The sequence below is a fragment of the Myotis yumanensis genome, unplaced genomic scaffold (genome assembly GCF_028538775.1).
Source record: "Myotis yumanensis isolate MYYU_CA2020_CCGP unplaced genomic scaffold, mMyoYum1.0.hap1 SCAF_2, whole genome shotgun sequence".
NCBI classification, from domain to species: domain Eukaryota; kingdom Metazoa; phylum Chordata; class Mammalia; order Chiroptera; family Vespertilionidae; genus Myotis; species Myotis yumanensis.
In genome coordinates, this window is record NW_027223753.1 from 64,772,692 (window position 1) to 64,794,823 (window position 22,132).

The 22,132-nt window shown below is 37.6% G+C and overlaps 1 protein-coding gene across 1 annotated transcript in view; it reads left to right on the top strand.

The window, feature by feature from the left end:
• The window catches only part of LOC139003521 (calcium-activated chloride channel regulator 4-like), a 40,068-nt gene extending 19,001 nt beyond the window's left edge, over nt 1–21,067 (top strand). Inside the window, exons 8-14 of the mRNA XM_070405508.1 lie at nt 2,888–3,065; nt 12,952–13,058; nt 15,593–15,808; nt 16,388–16,655; nt 17,565–17,735; nt 19,275–19,508; nt 20,301–21,067. Coding sequence (XP_070261609.1) covers nt 2,888–3,065; nt 12,952–13,058; nt 15,593–15,808; nt 16,388–16,655; nt 17,565–17,735; nt 19,275–19,508; nt 20,301–20,716 — 1,590 coding nt within the window. The 3' untranslated portion in view covers nt 20,717–21,067. The remainder of the gene's footprint in view (nt 1–2,887; nt 3,066–12,951; nt 13,059–15,592; nt 15,809–16,387; nt 16,656–17,564; nt 17,736–19,274; nt 19,509–20,300) is intronic.
• The last annotated feature ends 1,065 nt before the right edge of the window (nt 21,068–22,132 follow it).

Sequence of the window (22,132 nt, forward strand, 5' to 3'; positions counted from 1 at the left end):
ATAAATGTTTGTTCATGTTTTAGTTTATTTAAGATACTAGAGGTCTGGTGCACAGCATTCGTGCACTGGGGTGGGGGGTTCTCTCAGCCCTGCCTGCACCCTCTTGCAGGGAGTGGGCCTAAGCCCCAGTCAGACATCCCCTGAGGGGTCCTTAGTGCTGCCACTGAGGCGGGAGAGGCTCCCGCCACCACTGCTGCCCTTGCTAGCATGAACCTGGCTTCTGGCTGAGCAGCGCTCCTCCTGTGGGAGCACACTGACCACCAGAGGGCAGCTCCTGCATTGAGAATCTGCCCCCTGGTGGTCAGTGTTCATCATAGCAACTGTTCGTTCCATCATTCAGTCGATTTGCATTATATAGGATATTTATTATATTAAGTAGAAGGTAAACATTAATATATTATAATTTATTCAACATATATATGTAGCAAGCAAAGCTTCCTTGTTCTTATGGCTCATGGAGTTTCAGTGGGGAACCGATAGTACATAGGTAGATAAATGAATAAAAAAATAACTATAGATTGTGAAGATAGTATTGTGAAGAAACCAAACAAGGTGATGTGACAGACTAACTGGGAAAGGAAGGGCAGTGCCTACTTTAGGTGAAGAGGCCACTGAGACTCTCTCTGAAGAGTAACATTTGAGCTATGACTTGAAGGATGAGAAAGCCATTGTTTCAGGCAGAAAGGAAAGTGCAAAGTCCCTTAAGAAAGAGGTAGAAAATAACTGAATTATTCTAAAAATTGATAGAGCTAGTGGCACTGGTGTTTGATAAATGAGGGCGGGTGAAATGTAGTTGGCAGGTAGATAATGGCTAGATCTTTCACAGCTTAAAAAAATAAGAAGTTTTATTTTATTGTAAGCACCACAGAAGGGTTTTAAGCATTTAGATCACTGCCCCAGCCGGTTTCACTCAATGGATAGAGTGTTGGCCTGCACACTGAAGGATCCCAGGTTCGACTCTGATCAAAGGACATGCCTGGGTTGCAGGCTTGAGCCCTAGTAGGGGGCCCGAAGGAGGTAGCCGATCAATGATTCTCTTTCATCATGTTTCTATTTCTCTCTCCCTCTGTCTCCCTCTCTGAAATCAAAAAAAAATTTTTAAGTGGTCATCAGTGATGATTTAGGAAGATGATTCTGGTTGCCCTGTATAAAATGAACTGTGGAGAGTAAGAGCAATAGTCAGGTAGTGGTCTAGCAACAGATTGGAAGCTTGGACTTGGATTGAATTACACATTATATAAAATACATTTAACACTTAGCAAATGTTCCAGGACATGTAGCACTGTAATACTATGTTTTTCTATTGAACTACGGAATATATTAATTATGTCTTCATCAATCATCTCTATCTCCTTAGTCACTCACCTATACCTCAATACATATTTTTTTCATTTAATTCCATTCTTTCCAGGAATGCAGGAACCATGTAGTTCCTGTTGAATCTTCAGCAGTCAGGACAATGACTAACATATATTAAATGCTCAGTGAATAACTAACACAAGAAAGGGAGAGGTGAACAAAAGAGAAATCTACTTCATCTTTGGATATTTGTTTTTCAATGAAATGTGTAGGGGGGAAGTGATTTATATAAATATTATGAATGTATAAAAACATTTCCTACTTTCCAGTTTGGTTTTAGTGCATGTCAGAGCATATTTCCCCAAAAATGCCATATATGTATGTGTGTGTGTCATTATTTGCCTCAAAACATGCAAAAATTTAAACGAGGATGTTCATATTGTTCTCCAACCCCAAGTTTATTAGGAATTTCTACATTCCAAACCCTTTTCTGAAAATCTCCATTCTACGTCCACGAAAGCCACTGATAAATAAGTCATATTTACCTCTTGGCCTGCACTGTTTCTCAAAATGGTGCACCAAGAAGCCACTGCCAATTAAACATGTCAGAGAAGATGAAATGTATTTGCTATCCTGTGACAAATTCTCTTTATCCTTTTCTACAGGAGCCTAGATTCAGAAATCTGAGTGTAAACTAATTGGCTCTATAGCAGTGGTTCTCAACCTTCTGGCCCTTTAAATATAGTTCCTCATGTTGTGACCCAACCATAAAATTATTTTCATTGCTACTTCATAACTGTAATGTTGCTACTGTTATGAATCGTAATGTAAATATCTGATATGCAGGATGGTCTTAGGCGACCCCTGTGAAAGGGTCGTTTGACCGCCAAAGGGGTCGGGACCCACAGGTTGAGAACCACTGCTCTATAGGAAAAGGGTTCAAGCTACCAATAGAATTCCATCTCAAGAAACATAATTCATGTATTCCCGGAGCACCATCGATATACTTAGTTTTGTGCTTGTTAGATTTAGAAGTAAAATAAAAGTTTTATAACAAGATTCCTAATCTTGACCTGCTTAGAACTTCCTATACTCTTTTTCTATAAGTATACTGAGGTTTTCCTAATTTGCAATCATAATGTGTTTTTTTAATGTTGAAGTGATATCTTAATTCATTTAGCTGTCTATGCAACAGATTTTATACACTAAAGCCTTGTCAGAGGGAATTCTGGTCAAAGAAAGAAGAGAAATATCTAATGCCACACTCTGCAATTATATTTTTGGTATCTGGTTGACCTGACTTCCCAGGTTGAGATATCATTGATACTTAACCCAAGTAAGATGATCCTAAGCCCTGCTCCCTCATAACTTCACTTGAGCAAACATTCCCTAAAGCAGACAGACAGAAAATAGAGTCATGTTGAAGTTATCTTGGGGGTTGCTGACTGCAGATCCTACAATTTTAAAACAGAAGCTTTCTATTCTTTTCTGGGTACTTTTTTATCTTCTCTGTACACCTTTTCCTAATATCCCATAAGTCTAATTGATTTAGGAACCTGTGGTAATTATTCTCTGATTATGTTTACAGACAATAAGAGAAATATACTCCCAACTAGATGGATCTGAAATAGTGCTGCTGACTGATGGGGAGGATAGCTCTGCAAAAAGTTGTCTTTATGAAGTAAAAGAAAGCGGGGCCATTATTCACTTCATTGCTTTGGGACCATCTGCTGATCACGCAGTCATAGAGATGAGTGATGTAACAGGTAAAATATGACCTATATATTCTAGTCCTTTAATAGCAATGTGTAAGTGTAGAGACTGACAACTCAACTTCTCTTGAGTTCTGAAGGCACTGTGCCGGGAACTAGGGCCCAGAGTTAAACTACACCTGATCTCTGTGTTCAAGATGCTCAGAGTCCTGCTGGCTAGCGAGACAAATAAAACTACTAATCAGGTACATATTCAGAAAACATTTCTCCAAAACGGGGGGAATCTCTAGAAGTCAAGCACCATGTGAGCTGAAGAAGCCATTAATTCTCCCAGGGTTGTATAAAATCTGAGAAAGAAGGCATGAGAGACAAAGTGACTTCTAAGCTGGGACTTGAACAAGATGTTGAATTTCTCTAGAGGAAAAAGGGGTTAAAAAAGATGATCAGGTCATGAGTAAAGAAATCATGTTGGGATGACAATGAAAGGCACATGGAGGGATAGTAAGAAATCCATGAGATGAGAGATTACTTTGGCTACAGGTATAGGGGGGGAATGGAATTCACAGAGGTTCAGAATGAATAGATGTTAATAAATTTTTAGATAAACATTTACACTGGTAGCTGTGATCTTAGATACAGAGACAAATGATTAAAATAGACAACATGTGCCTTCTTAAATATAGTAGAGAATACATAATTTACAACTTTATGGATATCAATTATTATATATTGAGTTGGCTTTTATTATTACCAAATACATACTTGCTTTTCAAAAAATTCTTTATTGTTTAAAGTATTTCATATGTCTCCTTTTCCCCTATTGACCTCTTCCCGGCTGTTCCCACACCCCAGCATATGCCCTCACCCCTCTACTGTCTGTGTCCATGGGTTATGCTATATGCATGCATAAAAGTCCACTGGTTGCTCTTTTCCCCCCCGCCTCCCGCTTCCCCAACCCTGGCTTCCCTCTGAGGTTTGAGGGTCTGTTTGACGCTTCTATGACTCTGGATCAATTTTTGTTCATCAGTTTATGTTGTTTATTATATTCCACAAATGAGTGAGATCATGTGATACTTATCTTTCTCTGACTGCCTTATTTCACTTAACATAATGCTCTCCAGGTCCATCCATGCTGCTGCGAAAGGTAAGAGTGCCTACTTTTTTACAGCAGCATAGAATTTCATTGTATAGATGTACCACAGTTTTTTAATCCACTCCTCTGCTGATGGGCACTTAGGCTGTTTCCAAATCTTAGCTATTGTAAATTGTGTTGCTATGAACATAGGGACGCATATATCCTTTCTGATTGGTGTTTCTGATTTCTTGGGATATATTCTTAGAAGTGGGATCACTGGGTCAAATGGGAGATCCATTTTTAGTTTTTTGAGGAAATGCCATACTGTTCTCCATAGTGGCTGCACCAGTCTGCATTCCCACCAGCAGTGCACAAGGGTTCCTTTCTCTCTGCATCCTCGCCAGCACTTGTTTGTTGATTTGTTGATGATAGCCATTCTGACAGGTGTGAGGTGGTACCTCATTGTCGTTTTGATTCGCATCTCTCGGATGATTAGTGACTTACGCATGTTTTCATATATCACTTGGCCTTCTGTATGTCCTCTTTCCAAAAGTGTCTATTTAGGTCCTTTGCCCATTTTTTGATCAGATTGTTTATCTTCCTTTTGTTAAGTTGTATGAATTCCCTATAAATGTGGGAGATTAAACCTTATCGGAGATAGCATTGTCAAATATGTTCTCCCATGCAGTGGGCTTTCTTGTTTTGTTGATGGTTTCTTTTGCTGTGCAGAATCTTTTTATTTTGATGTAGTCCCATTTGTTTATTTTTCTCTTTAGTTTCCAATGCCCTAGGAGCTGTATCGGTGAAGAAATTGCTTCGGCATATGTCTGAGATTTTGTTGCCTTTGGATTCCTCTAGTATTTTTATGGTTTCCCGTCTTACATTTAAGTCCTTTATCCATTTTGAGCTTATTTTTGTGTATGGTGTAAGTTGGTGGTCTAGCTTCATTTTTTTGCATGTATCTGTCCAATTTTTCCAGTACCATTTATTGAAGAGACTGTCTTGACTCCATTGTATGTTTTTGCCTCCTTTGTCAAATATTAATTGAGCATATTGGTTTGGGTCGATCTCTGGGTTCTCTATTCTATTCCATTGATCTATATGTCTGCTCTTGTGCCAGTACCAGGCAGTTTTGAGAACAGTGGCTTTGTAATACAGCTTGATATCTGGTATTGAGATCCCACCTACTTTGTTCTTCATTCTCGGGATCGCTGCAGCTATTCGGGGTCTTTTTTTTTAATTAAATCGTTATTTTTCTGATTATTACAGTTGTTCCTCTTTTTTACCCCCATAACTCCCCTCCACCCAATTCCCAACCCACCCTCTGCTCTTACTCTCACCTCACTGTCCTCCTCCGTAGGTGTACGATTTTGGTCCAGTCTCTTCCCATACTCCCCACACCCCTTTCCTCCTGAGAATAGTCAGTCTACTCCCTTTCTATGCCCCGATTATTATATTCACCAGTTTATTCTGTTCATCAGATTATTTATTCACTTGATCTTAGATTCACTTGTTGATAGATGTGTATTTGCTGTTCATAATTTGTATCTTTACCTTTTTCTTCTTCCTCCTCTTCTTAAAGGATACCTTTCAACATTTCATATAATATTGGTTTGGTGGTGATGAACTCCTTTAGCTTTTTCTTATTTGTGAAGCTCTTTATCTGACCTTCAATTCTGAATGATAGCTTTACTGGGTAAAGTAATCTTGGTTGTTGGTTCTTGCTATTCATCACTTTGAGTATTTCTTGCCACTCCCTTCTGGACTGCATAGTTTCTGTTGAGAAATCAGCTGACAATCATATGGGTACTCCCTTTTAGGTAACTGACTGTCTTTCTCTTGCTGCTTTTAAGATTCTCTCTTTGTCTTTAAAATTATGATGTGTCTTGGTGTGGTCCTCTTTGGATTCCTTTTGTTTGGGGTTCTTTGCACATCCTGGACTTGTAAGTCTATCTCTTTCACCAGGTAGGGGAAGTTTTCTGTCATTATTTCTTCAAATAGGTTTTTAATATCTTGTTCTCTCTCTTCTTCTGGCACCCCCATAATTCAGATGTTGGTACACTTGAAGTTGTCCCAGAAGCTCCTTACACTATCTTCATATTTTTGGATTCTCTTTTCTTTTTGTTTTTCCAGCTGGGTGTTTTTTGCTTCTTCATATTTCAAATCTTTGACTTGATTCTTGGGATCCTCTCGTCTGCTGTTGGAACTCTGTATAATATTCCTTATTTCACTCAGTGTATGCTTAATTTCTAGTTGGTCCTTTTTCATATCCTCGAGGGTCTCACTAGATTTATTGAAGGTCTCACTAAATTTATTGGCGGTTTCTAGAAAATTCTTGAAAAACCTTATAACCGTGGTTTTGAACTCTATATGCAGTAGTTTGCTTTCCTCTATTTCTGTCACTAGTGATTGTTTCTTTGTCTCTGCATTTTGGCTGCTTCCCTGTGTTGATAGAGTGGCTTTGTGTGATAGGTGTCCTATAGGGTCCAGTGGCTCAGCCTCCCCAATTACCTGAGGTGGACTTTCTTGGTGCACACCTTTGTGGGCTGTGTGCACAGTCTTGTTGTAGTTAAGCCTTGATTGTTGTTGGTATCACTGGGAGGAATTAACCTCAAGGCCAATTGGCTGTGAGAATCAGCTCTGTCTACAGTGGGAGAACTTCTATGCTGGAGACACCCTTCTGGGGCAAGACTTGCTTCAGTGGGGCTTTGGTGCTCACTAAGTCTGCCCCCTGTGTTTGTCCCTTATGGATCTAAGAAGTTGTAATCTGGATGGTCCTTCTCTGACCACTGGGTAAACTGGCTCTTGGATCTCTAAGGAGGTGCTAATTTAGCCTCTTCCTGAGGCTAAACAGTAGGAGCTATGGAGAGATCTGCAGATTCCTCTTCTTTGTTTGGGGTTTGGAGGTGCCCAGATGAGGCCCAGCTGTGAAGCAATGCAAGCTGCTGTGGGGCCTTGGGCCTTCTTTTGGATGTTCTGGGTCTCTCTGACCCAGCTGCAGTTTGTTAGGTAATTTTAGATTGCAAAGGGCCAGGCCTTTCATATGCAAAAGCCTCTTCACACAGCTTGGGTGGGGCAGGGTCTCAGGGAACTATCAGGGTGGAGCAAAGAGCTATGGCTGCTCCTCAGCCCTGCCCTAAGAGGCCCCGGGTCTCAGTGTCCCACCTTTGTGGGCTGTGTGCACAGTCTTGTTGTAGTTAAGCCTTGATTGACAGACAGTCCAGTTTCTCCCCATATGAGTCTGGGTCCCCAGAGACTCACCTGGAACTGGAGTTCAGAGCAGTTGGGAGCTTATGCCTCCCTCCCAATTGAAAAAAGACAACCACATCCTCAGTTGCCAGCCCTTTCTGCACGCGCCTCCGTACCTCTGCACTTTACTTCCGCACCTCATCTGAATCTCAGTGTGCTTTTCTCTTTCCTTCTAGTTGTAGAATTTCCACTCAGCCAGCCTTCCTGTGGTTCTGGATGATGTCCGTTTTGTCCTTTTAGTTGTATTTTTGAAGTGGTTGTGTGAGGCAGCAATTTCTGGTGTTTACCTAAGCTGCCATCTTGGTTTCTCCTCTTGGGGTCTTTATTTATTCCAAATGAATTTTTGGAGAGTTTGTTCTAGGTCTGTGAAATATGCTGTTGGTATTTGAATGGGGAGTGGGTTGAATTTATAGATTGCTTTGGGTAGTATGGACATTTTAATGATGCTGACTCTACCAATCCATGAACATGGTATGTTCTTCCATCTGTTAATGTCTTCTTCTATCTCTTTTTTCAACATCCTATAGTTTTCTGAGTAGAGGTCTTTTACCTCTTTAGTTAAGTTTATTCCTAGGTATCTTAATTTCTTTGGTGTTATGGTAAATGGGATTGCTTTTTTAGTCTCTCTTTCTGTAAGCTGACTATTGGTGTATAGAAATGCCATAAGTTTCTTGGTGTTAATTTTGTATCCTGCTACATTGCCAAATTATTTATTAAGTCTAATACTTTTTTGATGGAGTCTTTAGGGTTTTTTATGTACAATATCATGTCATCTGTGAATAAGGGCAGTTTTACTTCTCCTTTTCCAATTTGGATGGCTTTTATTTCTTCTTCTTGTATAATTGCAATGGCTAATACTTCCAGTACTATGTCGAACAGGAGCAGTGAAAGTGGCCATCCCTGTCTTGTTCCTGTTCTTAGGGGAAATGGTTTTAGTTTTTGTCCATTGAGTATGATGTTGGCTGTGGGCCTGTCATATATGGCTTTTATTATGTTGAGGTATGATCCTTCTATTCCCACCTTGCTGAGAGTTTTTATCAAAAATGGGTGGTGGATTTTGTCAAATGCTTTTTCTGCGTCAATTGATATGACTATGTGGTTTTTTCTCTCAATTTGTTTATGTGATGTATCACATTTATTGACTTGTGGATATTGTACCATCCTTGAATCCCTGGGATAAATCCTACTTGGTCATGGTGTATGATCTTTCTGATGTACTGCCAGATCTGATTTGCTAAGATTTTGTTGAGAATTTTGGCATCTATGTTCATGAGGGATATTGGCCTGTAATTCTCTTTCATTGTGTTGTCTTTACCTGGTTTTGATGTTAGGGTGATGCTGGCTTCATAGAATGAGCTTGTAAGTGTTCCTTCCTCTTGAATTTTTTGTAGTAGTCTGAGGAGGATAGGTTTTAGTTCTTCCTTGAATGTTTGGTAAAACTCCCCTGTGAAGCCGTCTGGTCCTGGGCTTTTGTTTGCTGGAAGTTTTTTGATTACTGCTTCAATATCTTCCATTGTTATTGGCCTATTGAGATTTTTAGATTCTTCCTGATTGAGTTTTGGTATGTTGTATTTATCTAGGAATATGTCCATTTCCTCTAGGTTGTCTAGTTTGTTGGAGTAGAGTTGTCCATAGTATTTTTTAACAATCATTTGTATTTCTGTGGGGTCTGTTATTTCACCTCTATCATTTCTGATTTTGTTTATTTGGGTCCTCTCTCTTTGCTTCTTGGTGAGCCTGGCTAGAGGTTCATCAATCTTGTTTATCCTTCCAAAGAATCAGCTCTTAGTTTCATTGATCTTTTGTATTTTTTTTTTGTCTCTATGTCATTTATTTTTGCTCTAATCTTTATTATCTCCTTCCTTCTGCTCACTCTGGGCTTTTATTGTTGCCCTCTTTGTAATTCTTTGAGTTGTAGAGTTAGATGATTTACTATCATTTTTTCTTGTTTTTTGAGGTAGGCCTGTAGAGCTATAAACTTCCCTCTCAGGACTGCTTTCATTGTGTCACATAGATTTTGGATTGTTGTGTTTTCATTGTCATTAGTGTCCAGGATGTTTTTAATTTCTTCTTTGATCTCATTGGTAACCCAATTAATATTTAATAACATGCTATTCAGCTTCCAAGTGTTTGAATTTTTTGGATTGTTTTTATTGTAGTTTATTTCTAATATTAGGCCATTGTGGTCTGAGAAGATGGTTATAATAACTTCAATCTTCTTGAATTTGGGGAGACTTTGCTTGTGACCCAATATGTGGTCTATTTTTGAAAATGTCCCATGTGCACTTAAGAAGAAAGTATATTCTGCGGCTTTGGGTGAAATGTTCTAAAGATGTCAATTAAGTCCATTGATCTAGTGAGTCATTTAGGATTGCTGTTTCTTTGCTTATCTTTTTGTCAAGAGCCGTGGTCGGCAAACCATGGCTTGCGAGCCACATGCGGCTCTTTGGCCCCTTCAGTGTGGCTCTTCCAGAAAATACCATGTGTGGGCATGCACGTACAGTGCGATTGAAACTTTGTGGCCCGTGCACAGAAGTCGTTATTTTGTGGAAGAGCCACGCTGAAGGAGCCGCGGTTTGATGAGTTGCAGTTTGCCGACAACTGGTCTAGAGGATTTATCTAGTGATGTCAGTGGTGTATTAAAGTCCCCTACTATGATTGTATTGTTGTCGATCTCTCCCTTGATATCTTCCAGGAGTTTTTTTTATGAATTCAGTCCCTTGCTTTGCATCACTTTGTATATTTCATTCCATTCCCTACTGGCCTGATATGTTTCTGTTGAGAAATCAGTTGATAATCTAATGGGAGATACCTTGTAGGTAACTTTCTGTCTCTCTCTGGCAGCCTTTAAGATTCTTACTTTGTTGTTGATGTTTGCCAATTTAATTATGATGTGTCTTGGTGTCGGTCTTTTTGGGTTCATCTTGTTTAGGACTCTGTGCTTCTTGAACTGTGTGAGTTTTTTCTTCCCCAAATCAGGAAAGTTTTCTGTCATTATTTCTTCAAACAGGTTTTCTATTCCTTGCTCAGCTTCCTCTCCTGGCACCCCTATTATGCAGATATTGCTTTGTTTCGTGTTTTCTCCCTCAGACTCTCCACCTGCTTTTTAAGTTATTGTTTTGTGTTTGTTTGGGGTTTTTTTTTTTTTTAAGTTACTGCTCTGCTTGTGTTGTTTCCTACCTCGTCTTCTAATTCACTGATGCAGTCCTCAGCTTCTTCTAGTCTACTGCTGATATTTTCCACTGTGTTCTTTATTGTCCTTTATGTCTTTCTTCATTTCTTCTTCATTTCCTCTTGATTCTTACACATGTTGTTGAATTTGTCATCCATCCTTTTGTGTCCTTATAACCATTGTTCTGAATTCTTTCTCTGACAAATTGCTTGCCTAAATTTTGTTTACTTCCTTTTCTGGTGATTCTGCCTTTCCTTTTGCATGGGGGTTCTTTGTCTCCCCATTTTTGCTGTTCCTTTGTGACTCTTTCTATATAGTAGATCAAACTTGTTTGTCACCCAGGTTTTTTTGAGTTTGTCTTATATAGTAATAAAAGATGTTTTGTGATAAAAAACAAACACAGAGATTACCAAACAAGATGAACCCAAAAAGACCCACACCAAGACACATCATAATTACCATGGCAAATGTAATTGTAATAAAAGATGTTTTGTGGGACCCCGTGGTGCAATCTCTCAGGTCTTCTGGACTGGGTATTTTAGGGATGCCCCTACTTGGGATATCCTAGGGATTCCTCGTACTTGGTGTAGTTTTTGTCCTGTTCATGGATGGAGTTTCCTACCAGGGTGTCTAGTTATGTGGCTCACTTTCTACCAGGTTGACTGAATAGCACAAAATACAACTCGACAAGACATGACACAAAGGAAACAAAACATAAATGTACTCATGACACTGATAACCCCAATAAAAGTGACCAACAGGGAAAAGAGAATTAGGAGAGGGAAAGGAGAACAAAAATTTTATTGCAAAAAGGAAAAAAATGTAATAGAGAAAAGAAAAAGAAGAAAAAGAAAAAATAAATGGGGAGAAAACACCACAAAACAAACAAATAAACCAAAAAAAAAAAATGCAAACAACAAACACCTAGAAAATGGGGTGCAGAATCTGTAGAGGCAGAGTTTATATACGGAAAGTAAGGTTAAGTAATTGAATGAATAGGGGAAGGACTATGGTTCAGTATAGAGTAGGTAGAAAGAGAATGAGTGGATAAAAAGAAAAGAAAAAAAAACAATAAATAAAATAATAAAAATATTTTTAAAAATTTTTTTTAAATGTACCTATTTTTTCAAGAGTTTTTGGAAAAGAATAGAGGAGAAAGCAGACAGGCTTGAGTTTAGTAAGTTAAACTAATTAAACAATTAGGAGAAGAAGAGATAAAAGAGGAGAGGGAAAAAAAGGCATTAAAAATTGACTAGCAAAGAAAGAGAAAAGAGAAGGGTGCATGGACTTGGAGCAGGGGAGAGGAAATTAGATACATGAGTAAGCCAACAAAGACCACAATAATAATAACATGTCAATAAAGCAGATAAAGGTCAATTTTTAACAAAGGATAAAAACAAAGGAGAGAGAAAAAATAAAGTGGGGACAGGAGCAGAGAAAACAGGATGAAAAAGGGAGAAGTGAGGAAGAAAAGGGTGGGCAAAAAAATAAAATAATGATCAAAAATTTAAATAGAATAAATAAAAATAATACAAAAAAGATTTTAAAAAACAACACAAAAAATAAAGAAAAGAAATTCTAATAAAAGATTAAAAAGTGAAGTGTCGTTCGCTTTGCTGAGTTTTAATGCCCCATGGGGGCTGGTTTAAGACCCCACTCTTCTGTTCTGTCTGCCACTTCTCAATTTCCTGTTGGATAGTCAGCACCGTGTTGAAGTTCCAAGAGATCCACCAGTCCCCTGTGTCTGTCTCCACAGCCTTGGTTGCAAGCAGGCAGGACCAATATGCCCGCTTTGCCTATCTGCCAGCTGTCAGTCTTAATCACTCAAGCACCTTATACACTTGCTTTTTAAATGCTTAGTTGTATAAACTTGCATAGTTTCAAAGTGCTTTAATGGCCACTGTAAAATTTATTTCTGTCTCAAGCCCCCAAAAGTAGTAATTCTTTTGGACTTGTCTCCATTGTTTACTGTTTTTCTATCTCCTCATTGCCAGCTATTGTCAGGATACCTCAATATGGCATCTCTTGAATCATCCTAGTTTTCTGATTCTGATCCACTGTGGCTGGAATACCTGAAGGCCAACATTGTTAAGAACCATATCAAAAATAAAAATAAATAATTCCCTTAAAGAGCTTTGTGAAGTCTGTGAGCTTTAATGTATGGAATTTTAACATCTTTTATTATTATTATTATTCCATGATTATTTGATGCATTTCAACCAGCTGAAATTTCTATAAGTGAGGTATAAAGTTAGCTTACACTTTCTGGTTTTGACATTTTTAAGTTAATGTTTCAGAGTTAACCTTTACACTTATCTGGTTTGGGTCTATTTTAGTAATATATACTGAAACTATTATTTTGTTTACTGTTACCTTAAAAATCACTAAATTGTGATAAGTACTATTTTCTAGAAAGCAACCTAATAAATATATTTACATTTTAGGAGGAAAGCATTTGTTTGTCTCAGATGAAGTCCAGAACAATGGCCTCATTGATGCTTTCGGGACCCTTGCATCAGGAAATGCTGATATTTCCCAGAAGTCTATTGAGGTCTGAGTTCCAATTCCAGGTTTTTGTGTTTGTATTTAGCCATACCAAGTAAAATAATTTGGTTATTATAATTTTGAGTTCTATATTTTCTCAAAGTAAGTTATTAATTAAAATCAAAAGTAAGTATGTAATAGAAATTCATGGCCATTCTTTAGATATGGCCAAATTAAGTAGTGAAATAGATTTTTTTTTTCTTTTTCTTCTTACATAGAGTTTGGTTAAGGAATAACATCAAAATGTTTAATTTTTCCCTAGTCAGTTTGGTTCAGTGGAAAGAGCAGCAGCGTGCGGACTGAGGGTCCCGAGTTCAATTCCAGTCATGGGCACATGCCTGGGTTGCAGGCTCAGTCCCCAGTAGGGGGCCTACAGGAGGCAGCGGATCAATGATTCTCTCATCATTGATGTTTCTATCTATCTCTTCCTCTCCCTTCCTCTAAAATCAATAAAAATATATTTTTTAAATGTTAAATTTTTCATAAAATATAGACTTTGCCCACTAATACAGCATCCATTTTTCTATGAATACATAAAAATATATCATACTTTCAAGATTTCTCTCACCCTTCACTGCTGTGAAATAAATTTAGGTTAGATGAATGAACTCAAGAACCTGAATTAGAAATGGAAGAAAAGTATCTTAGAAATTTATCCAAAGAAAGAGAATGAATAATCATTACAGATCTAAAAATTAGGGTTTCCTTTCTGTCTTCAACCACTCTTTTCACTGGCTTTCTATTTTATTCATCTCTCTTCTGAACCCAACTCATTTTTCACCTGTGCTTTAATAACACCCTCATTTTCTGTTACTTAGATTCAAAAACTTTGACTAAACTTTGATTCTTCATTCATGTCCAATGTAAAATGTCAATGCAGACTTTCAATTTCATTGAAAGTATTTTTTACAAAATTCTGTTTTTATCCCTATCCATTCCCACAAAATCTACATCTTCCAGTTCATTGGGTCTATGCCTACATTAAAACTTGACATGATCACCTAAACAAAACTATTTTCCTCTGGTCTCCAACAGTGAAGAGCACATAAATTATAGGATGCGGATTAGGATTGTATGTGCAGATTGATGTTGAGATCTGGTTTGTAGCTTCACCTTGCAAACAGATCAAAAATTCATCTGGGATCTAGCTTGGCAATGTATAGAGAATAAATTGAAGGAGAATAAAACTAATTTCTGAGGGTTTCAACCTGATTGACTTAGAAAATGATGATACTACTATCTAAAGTTCACAAGTAAAGAGGGAGAACTGATCTTGAAGATATTGTTTTGTGTTCTGTTTAAACCTTAGTGATTTTTAGTGGATGGTGGGACATTAAAATGGCATATCCTAAAGAAGTTCTAATATAAGAGTGGGACGTGGAAAATCGACCAGAAAAAAAAAGGTCATTTGCATATAGGAAGTGGTCAGAGTTTTAAACGTGGACTTCTTAAACTGTATGGAAGGGGCAGAAAGGTTTTGTTTCCCTCACTTAAAATGGCAGCTGGAATACAGAGGAAAGGTTGCTTCCCACTCTTTACTCAGTTACTGTCCCCTAGTACTGCTATTTAGTCAAAGCTTTCTAACTTTCTTACACCTTCTTGATGGGGAGTCTAAAAAAAGTCACTTACATTCAGATTAACTTGATATTACTTGGTCCACTTTACAGAGGACTGAGATTTTTGACATTGCGATGATGTTTCAATGGTAGAATTCACTCTCTTATCTCAGTATTGATATGGAGATATTTTAGGTTAGAATAGAAGTTGAATTTCCCATCATTTCCTGGAATGACACATCTGTAGAAAGCACTTTCTTTGTCAGTAGATAAAATTCTCTGTACTTGACTAAGAGCCATCCTCAAAATCTTGAAAAACTTTCTTTGAGGCTCCTCTCAAAGAAAGATCCTAACATGCACTTCTCAATATTCCAACCTTCATAAATATCCTTTTGCCCTATTTACACTCTTGCTGAACATGTTTATTGTTCAGGGCTACTAACTCTAGGATGTGTGAAAAAGTTCATGAAGTTTTCACATCAGGAAAATATCCATGAGGGCTTGTCTCATTACTTGCTGGTCCTCACCTAACTATGTCTCTACTCAAATACTAGTACTGTAGCCACCATCATGAAGATGGGTAAACTGAAGATCTCTCTCTCTCTCTCACACACACACACACACACACACACACACACACACACACACTACAGCTAATTCTTTGACATTGTAACACCCTTTAATGCTAAAATCTCAGGTGGGTGTATACAAAAACAACTGGGAAAAAATAATATAGCCATGTTTCCAACTTTAAAACCCATTCTCCTGCTCTAGTGGTTTTAACTCAGATCCTATATGTCCATACTTTCTGACTAACGACTGTCACATCCCAATCAGCTTTCAGAGAGATCACAAGGCTATGGAGGTATGCCCTCCATAAACTTGTTCTCAGGCCAGAAATTAAGGACTATGTGTTTTAAAAAAGAAAAAACAATAAAATTACTCTTTTCTCCAGTCACTAATTTTATAATATATATTTATACAGATTGAAAGTAAGGGATTAACACTCAATAATAATCACTGGATGAATGGAACTGTAATAATTGACAGCACTGTGGGGAAGGACACATTCTTTCTTATCACATGGGTAACACAGCAGCCCATTATTTCTCTCTTGGATCCTAATGGAACACCAATGAACATTTCCACAGTGGATGCTGCTTCCAAAATGGCCTATTTCAGTATTCCAGGAACTGCAAAGGTAAGCAATCAGCTTTTTTATTTCCACATAAATCTGTTTCCTAGCTAAAAATACATTGTTTAATATTCATAAATATGAGTACCAATACTTGTATCATCTTCAAAATGTAGATAAAATACAATGTACTTTCTATGCCTGCATGGTCCTGAAAATTATGGTGGCAGGAAAAGGAAAGAAGAATGTATGCATTAGGAGGAAGAAAGAGAAGGGGAAAATTAGATAGGCTAAGAATAACTTTAAGGAGGCAATGCAGGGAATCTGTACAGCTTATTAGTATTACCAGATCATAGAATAAAGAATTAAAAATCTCTGAACTCCATAAGGCCAAGACCAAGGCAAACTTTCCAAAACTTATTTTTCCCAGCTGAGATTTCACAAAGTTTGGACACCATGCATGACAATAGCTCGATGCCCTGTCCAAATTGCCTTGATTTTCATCCATTTTCCTTTAAAAAAAAATCTCAAAAATTTCACAACCCTGTTTATTCTGCAACATATTTCTAAGATTTATTTTAGAATTAGATAATGGAAACACAGAAAATAGCTTGATCTGATATTCTACTTCCATTGAATTTTTAGGTGGGTGTTTGGACTTACAGTCTTCAAGCCAAAGCAGACTCAGAAACATTAACTATAACAGTTAATTCTCGAGCAGCAAATTCTTCTGTGGCCCCAATCACAGTGAATGCTAAAATGAATAAAGACACAAACAGCTTCCCCAGCCCAATGATTGTTTACGCAGAAATTCTACAAGGGCATATACCCATTCTTGGAGCCAATGTGACTGCATTCATTGAATCAAGTAGTGGAAAAACAGAAGTTTTGGAACTTTTTGATAATGGTGCAGGTAATTTACAGTGTTTTCCCTTTTTAAAGAATAAGCCTATATTTTCATAACTCAGGATATGTTATGGGTCCAGTGACAGTATGGGGGAGTGAGAAACACCAAGAAAATTGATGCAGATTGTGCACAACAGGGACAGCAAGAAATTCTATTCAGGTAAAACCTGCAAAGTGATTAGCAAGTGTCTTGCACATAGTAATGTTCAATAAGTGTTTTTACTGTCATTATTGTTCGTCATCTAGACAACCAATGTCTATCACCAGATAGAAAGGTCTCACTCAACAAACTGAGAACAGCATCAAGAATTCTGAACAAGTGTTTCTTGGGGGCACATCATCAAGAAAGTCTGGCCAGAGAGAATGAAACATAGCAGCCATGAGGGGTTAAGGGATAGAACCTGGGCCCCCAGCAGGGAAGAGGGACAGGCAAGAGTAATTAATTCCCAAACTGCAAATACAGTCCTGGGAACTGAGGCTCAAGGGCAGGTAGAACTGCCACAAGACAGGAGGGGACATTACAACAGCATCAGTTACCAGGTTTGACTAGCATGAAACAAGACACAGTATGGGCCATGCTCTTTCCCTGCATGGGTGAGCAGTGCTTAAAGATCTTTTTCACACTCTCTGAGTTATTCTGGGAACTGAACATTCTTTTGAGAGTTCAGTGAGCAAGGAAAAAAAAACAACAACACCAATTTGATAGACATCTGGATTACCATGGATTTCTATCAGTATCTTATGCAATGTAATTAATTCAGACCATTTATAATCCTATCATCAAGAGCTGGCCGGTGAAAAATAGGGAGCTCATTCTAAGGGATATGCTTACAAAGAATATATGCTTGACTTGGAAAATGCATAAATTTCTCTTTTTCTTTACAATAATAATTCATTCCTTAATTTCTATAACAAGGTGCTGACACTTTCAAGGATGATGGGGTCTACTCCAGATATTTTACAGCTTATTCAGAAAACGGCAGATATAGTTTAAAAGTACGAGCTCATGCAGGAGCAAACACTGCCGCACGAAATTTAAGGCATCCACCAAACAGAGCTGTATATATACCAGGCTGGGTAGTGGATGGTGAGTAACTCATGATATCTGAAACACAATGCTGGCCGGAATACTTGTGAGATGATATGGTTAAGGCTTCAAACATTTTACAACTCAAAGTATAGCTTTTCCCATTTCTGGAATGAAGTTCTCAGTCATACTGAGATTTGCCTTTAAATTAACCTATGCTTTGGTACAGTGTCTGGCATTCAATAAATGTCAGCCATTAAATTAATTTGGAGCACCTTACCTACAGCAACAATAATATGCCAGATGTTCAACTAAGGGTGAAGGAAATAGGCTAATATGTTATGTACCTAAGCATAAGCCAGTGAGTAAACATTTATTTTGGATATTTTTATTAAGTCAAAAGAAAAATGTATTGAGAAAGGTGATGATAAGGATTGAGAATTTATTCCTTATTAATTTTCCTTTGTTTTGTCTCTTATCTTGTGGCTTTTCATGGGCTTTCTGTTGACAATTGGAATATAACCTGAAGTATTATCCCTTAGCACTTGCAACAGGGAGGAAGGGAAGAACATGGTACAGTGGTTAGAGGGAAACCAGAACCAATTTCTCCAGGTTTATTCCCAGCTTAAAGATAAATTGAGAAACAAAGAATTCCCATTAAAAGCATACATTGAATTTTATAATATTATTTCCATTCAGGACAGCCTTAATTCCTTAGCAATTCATTATCCAATTATATCCTACAATTCATTATCCTACAATATCCTGGCCAGGATACTAAAGAAAACAAGTTTTCCCACCAATTGGATGCTTATGATTTTGTCACTAAACTTAGTAAAACATATATATATTGGGGAAAAGTAGATTTATAGTTGTTCATGTGGAAAATAAAATAATAATAAATAATATAAGAGTAAACTCTGTTTTGCTTAGTAATATATATATATATATATAATACATATAAATATATAAACTCTGTTTTGCTTAGTAATATATATAATATATAATATGTATATATCATATATATTATACATATATACATATATATAATATATATATATATATATAATGGGGCAAAAGTAGATTTACAGTTGTTCATGTGGAAAATAAGACAATAATAAATAATATAAGAACTCTGTTTCATATACTCACAACTGTAAAATTACTTTTGCCCAACCCTTTTATATATATATACTAGAGGCCTGGTGCATGGATTTGTGCATTGATGGTGTCCCTCGGCCTGGCCTGCACCCTCTTGCAATCTGGGAGCCCTCAGGGATGTCAGAGAGCCAGTTTCAGTCCAATCCCTGCAGGCCAGGCCGAGGGACCCCACCTGTGCACAAATCTCTGCACCAGGCCTGGAGTATGCATAAAAGATCTTTGATTAATCTCTTCACGCCCTCTCCCCTCCCTCCTTCCCTCTAAGATTTATCAGTCTGTTCCATGTTTCCATGCCTGTGCATTGAGTGTCTGCCCCCTGGTGATCAGTGCGTGTCATAGCTACTGGTCAAATGGTCACTTACGCTTTTATATATATAGATTCAATTGAAAATACTAGTAGTGTTGTGCTCATTATAAACAAGGAAATTTTTAATGCAGGGAAAATTGAAGGGAATCCACCAAGACCTGAAATTAATAAGGATACTCAGACAAATTTGGAGAGTTTTACCCGAACAGCAATTGGAAGTGCATTTGTGGTTTCAAATATTTCAACATTTCCCTTGCCTGACCTGTACCCACCAAGTCAAATCACAGACCTTGAGGCCACACCTGACGGGGATATGATCAATCTAACATGGACAGCACCAGGAGACAATTTTGATGTTGGGAAAGGTAAGGATGAAGTGTCATGCAGTATTGATTAGGTGAAATATGCTCATGAAAAAACAAAAGTATAAGGGTAGATGGGAGAACAATTTTTAATTAATAACTCAGTAAAGTATTAATTTTATAATCTGACTAGAGGCCCAGTGCATGAAATTCATGTATGGGTGTCCCTCAGCCCGGCCTGCACCCTCTCCAATCTGGGACCCCTCGGGGGATGACCAACTGCCAGTTTAGGCCCAATCCTTCAGGCAGTCAGACATCCCTCTCACAATCCAGGACTGCTGGCTCCTAACCACTCGCCTGCCTGCCTGCCTGATTGCCCCTAACCACCTCTTCCCACCAGCCTGATTGCCACCTAACTGCTCCCCTGCCAGCCTGATCGCCCCAACTTCCCTCCCCTGCCAGCCTGATCACCCCTAACTGCCTGCTCCCCTGCTGGTCTGATCGACCCTAACTACCTCTGCCTCAGCCCCTGCCACCATGGCTTTGTCTGGAATAAAGTCAGATGTCCGGAAGATGTCCAGTTGACCTGGTCTAATTAGCATATTACCTTTTTATTAGCATAGATATTCTAAATCAATCAAATATAACACATTTTGACTGGTCCCATTTTCAAACCAAAAAAGGTAATAATGGCAGTTTAAAAATAAGAATTCAGCTTATATTGAAAAATTATTAAAGCTTTGGATATGAGTATAAACTTGGAATAACTAAACAGTATTTTGAGGAGAATGAATAAAAAAGGAATTTAACATGGTATGATCTAGTTTCTAAACTACATGTACTTTTTTTTTTTAGTTAAACAGTATATCATAAGAATAAGTGGAAGTATCCTGGATCTAAGAGACAAGTTTGATGATGCTCTGCAAGTAAACACTACTGATCTGCTACCAAATGAGGCCAACTCCAAGGAAACCTTTACATTTAAACCAGGAAATATCTCAGAAGAAAATGCAACCCACATATTCATTGCCATTCGAAGTGAGGATAATAGCAGTTTGACATCAAAAGTATCCAACATTGCACAAGTAGCTTTGTTTATTCCTCAAGGAGATACTGATGAAATACATCCAAATCCTAATCCTGGAATTAGCATTTCTTCTTTGGTGCTGTTAGTGGTTGGATGTGTGGTCCTTGTTAGTATTATTTTAAGTGTCACTATTTATATCTTTAAAAAGAAAAAAAATCCAAACAGACCTAGAACAGCGTTTTAAAAAACACATCAACAACAAAAGTGAAGGATATTTCTGAATTTTTAAATTCATCTTGTGTGATCATGAACTCCTAAAAATAACTTCAGAAGCTCTAGAAGGGATATTTTAACTATAAACACTCAGGAGTATTTGAAAAATTGTAAGCCAATGCTAAAGTTATTAACTTTGTTTACTCATTATTTTGTTTATCAGAAAAAGTGATGAATAATAACATTTTTTACATTCATGCCAGGTTGTTTGTTATTTGATACAACAGCTGTCTAGAATAATACTTCACACTTCATGAAAAAGTTAAAATTGTCTATGTGAATAGTCAAATACAAGTGTAAGAAAGCAAATAAACTATATTTGAGCAAAAATTAATTTAGTCTTGGAAGTTTTAAGTGTAAATTGATGTTATTGCATTTGCCCAAAGTTTCCAATTATATTCTACTATATACAAGTAAGGTCATGTTTACTGCCATTCACTGACATGAAGGATACTAGCAAAAATTCAGTTACCACGTGTCAAACCATAGTCTCCCTTATTTGAGTTCAATATAATCATATATACTTCAAATAAAGAAAGAAAACTAAATTTTAAAAAATATCTAATTATCACTGCATCATAGCCTAAGATTCACAACCATAGTAATGAATGAGATCAATTAAAGAGAGAAAGTAGGTTGGAATGAGCAGGTTCACATGGTAGGCCATCGCCAACCCTGCCAGAGATCCTAAAGATGCAAACAAAATGAAACATAGAGCATATAACCATGGGCCTATCATGGTACTGAAAGAATTTTCATCCAGGGAGTAGGTGGACTTATGAGTCCAAGTTTACAAGCATATGGTTACCTTCTTCCTCCAAATGATGGTTTTTTCACTTTGCAAAGAGTTTTGCCACCAGAACAGGCACGAAGATCAGCATCATCACTTGTATCCTTGTCTACTGTAGCCTTGGCAGGAATTATTTATAGGTTTGGAAGTAAAGCAAAATGAAAGCCATGTAAACTGAGACCTGGGGTCACTTTTAACAATCTTTAAACATAGAACAAACTTTTTGACCTGACATAATTAATTTAGTATAATTAGCAGGGCTGACAAAAGGGCCTTGTGGTTTAAATTGAAGGTAATAAAGCAAAGGAAGAGGAAATAAGTGGGAGACCTCTAATTACTGGGCAGTTTGAATTACTCTCAAAGCAATCTTTGGAAAAGAAGCTGTGCAATAGGGCACTGGGACATAGTGCTGATGAAGCAGAAGGTCTATTAGCACTTAAGTTCCTTTAGTGGGCAGGCACCTACTCAGCCAGTGCTAATGGTTATGAATGTACAGGTGAACCTGAAGAAGATGTAGAAAACGAGCAAGCATAGGACACCTGGACCTTTACCGAGAGGGGACTAAAAGCCTGAAATTTTGTGTTGGAAACAGAAATA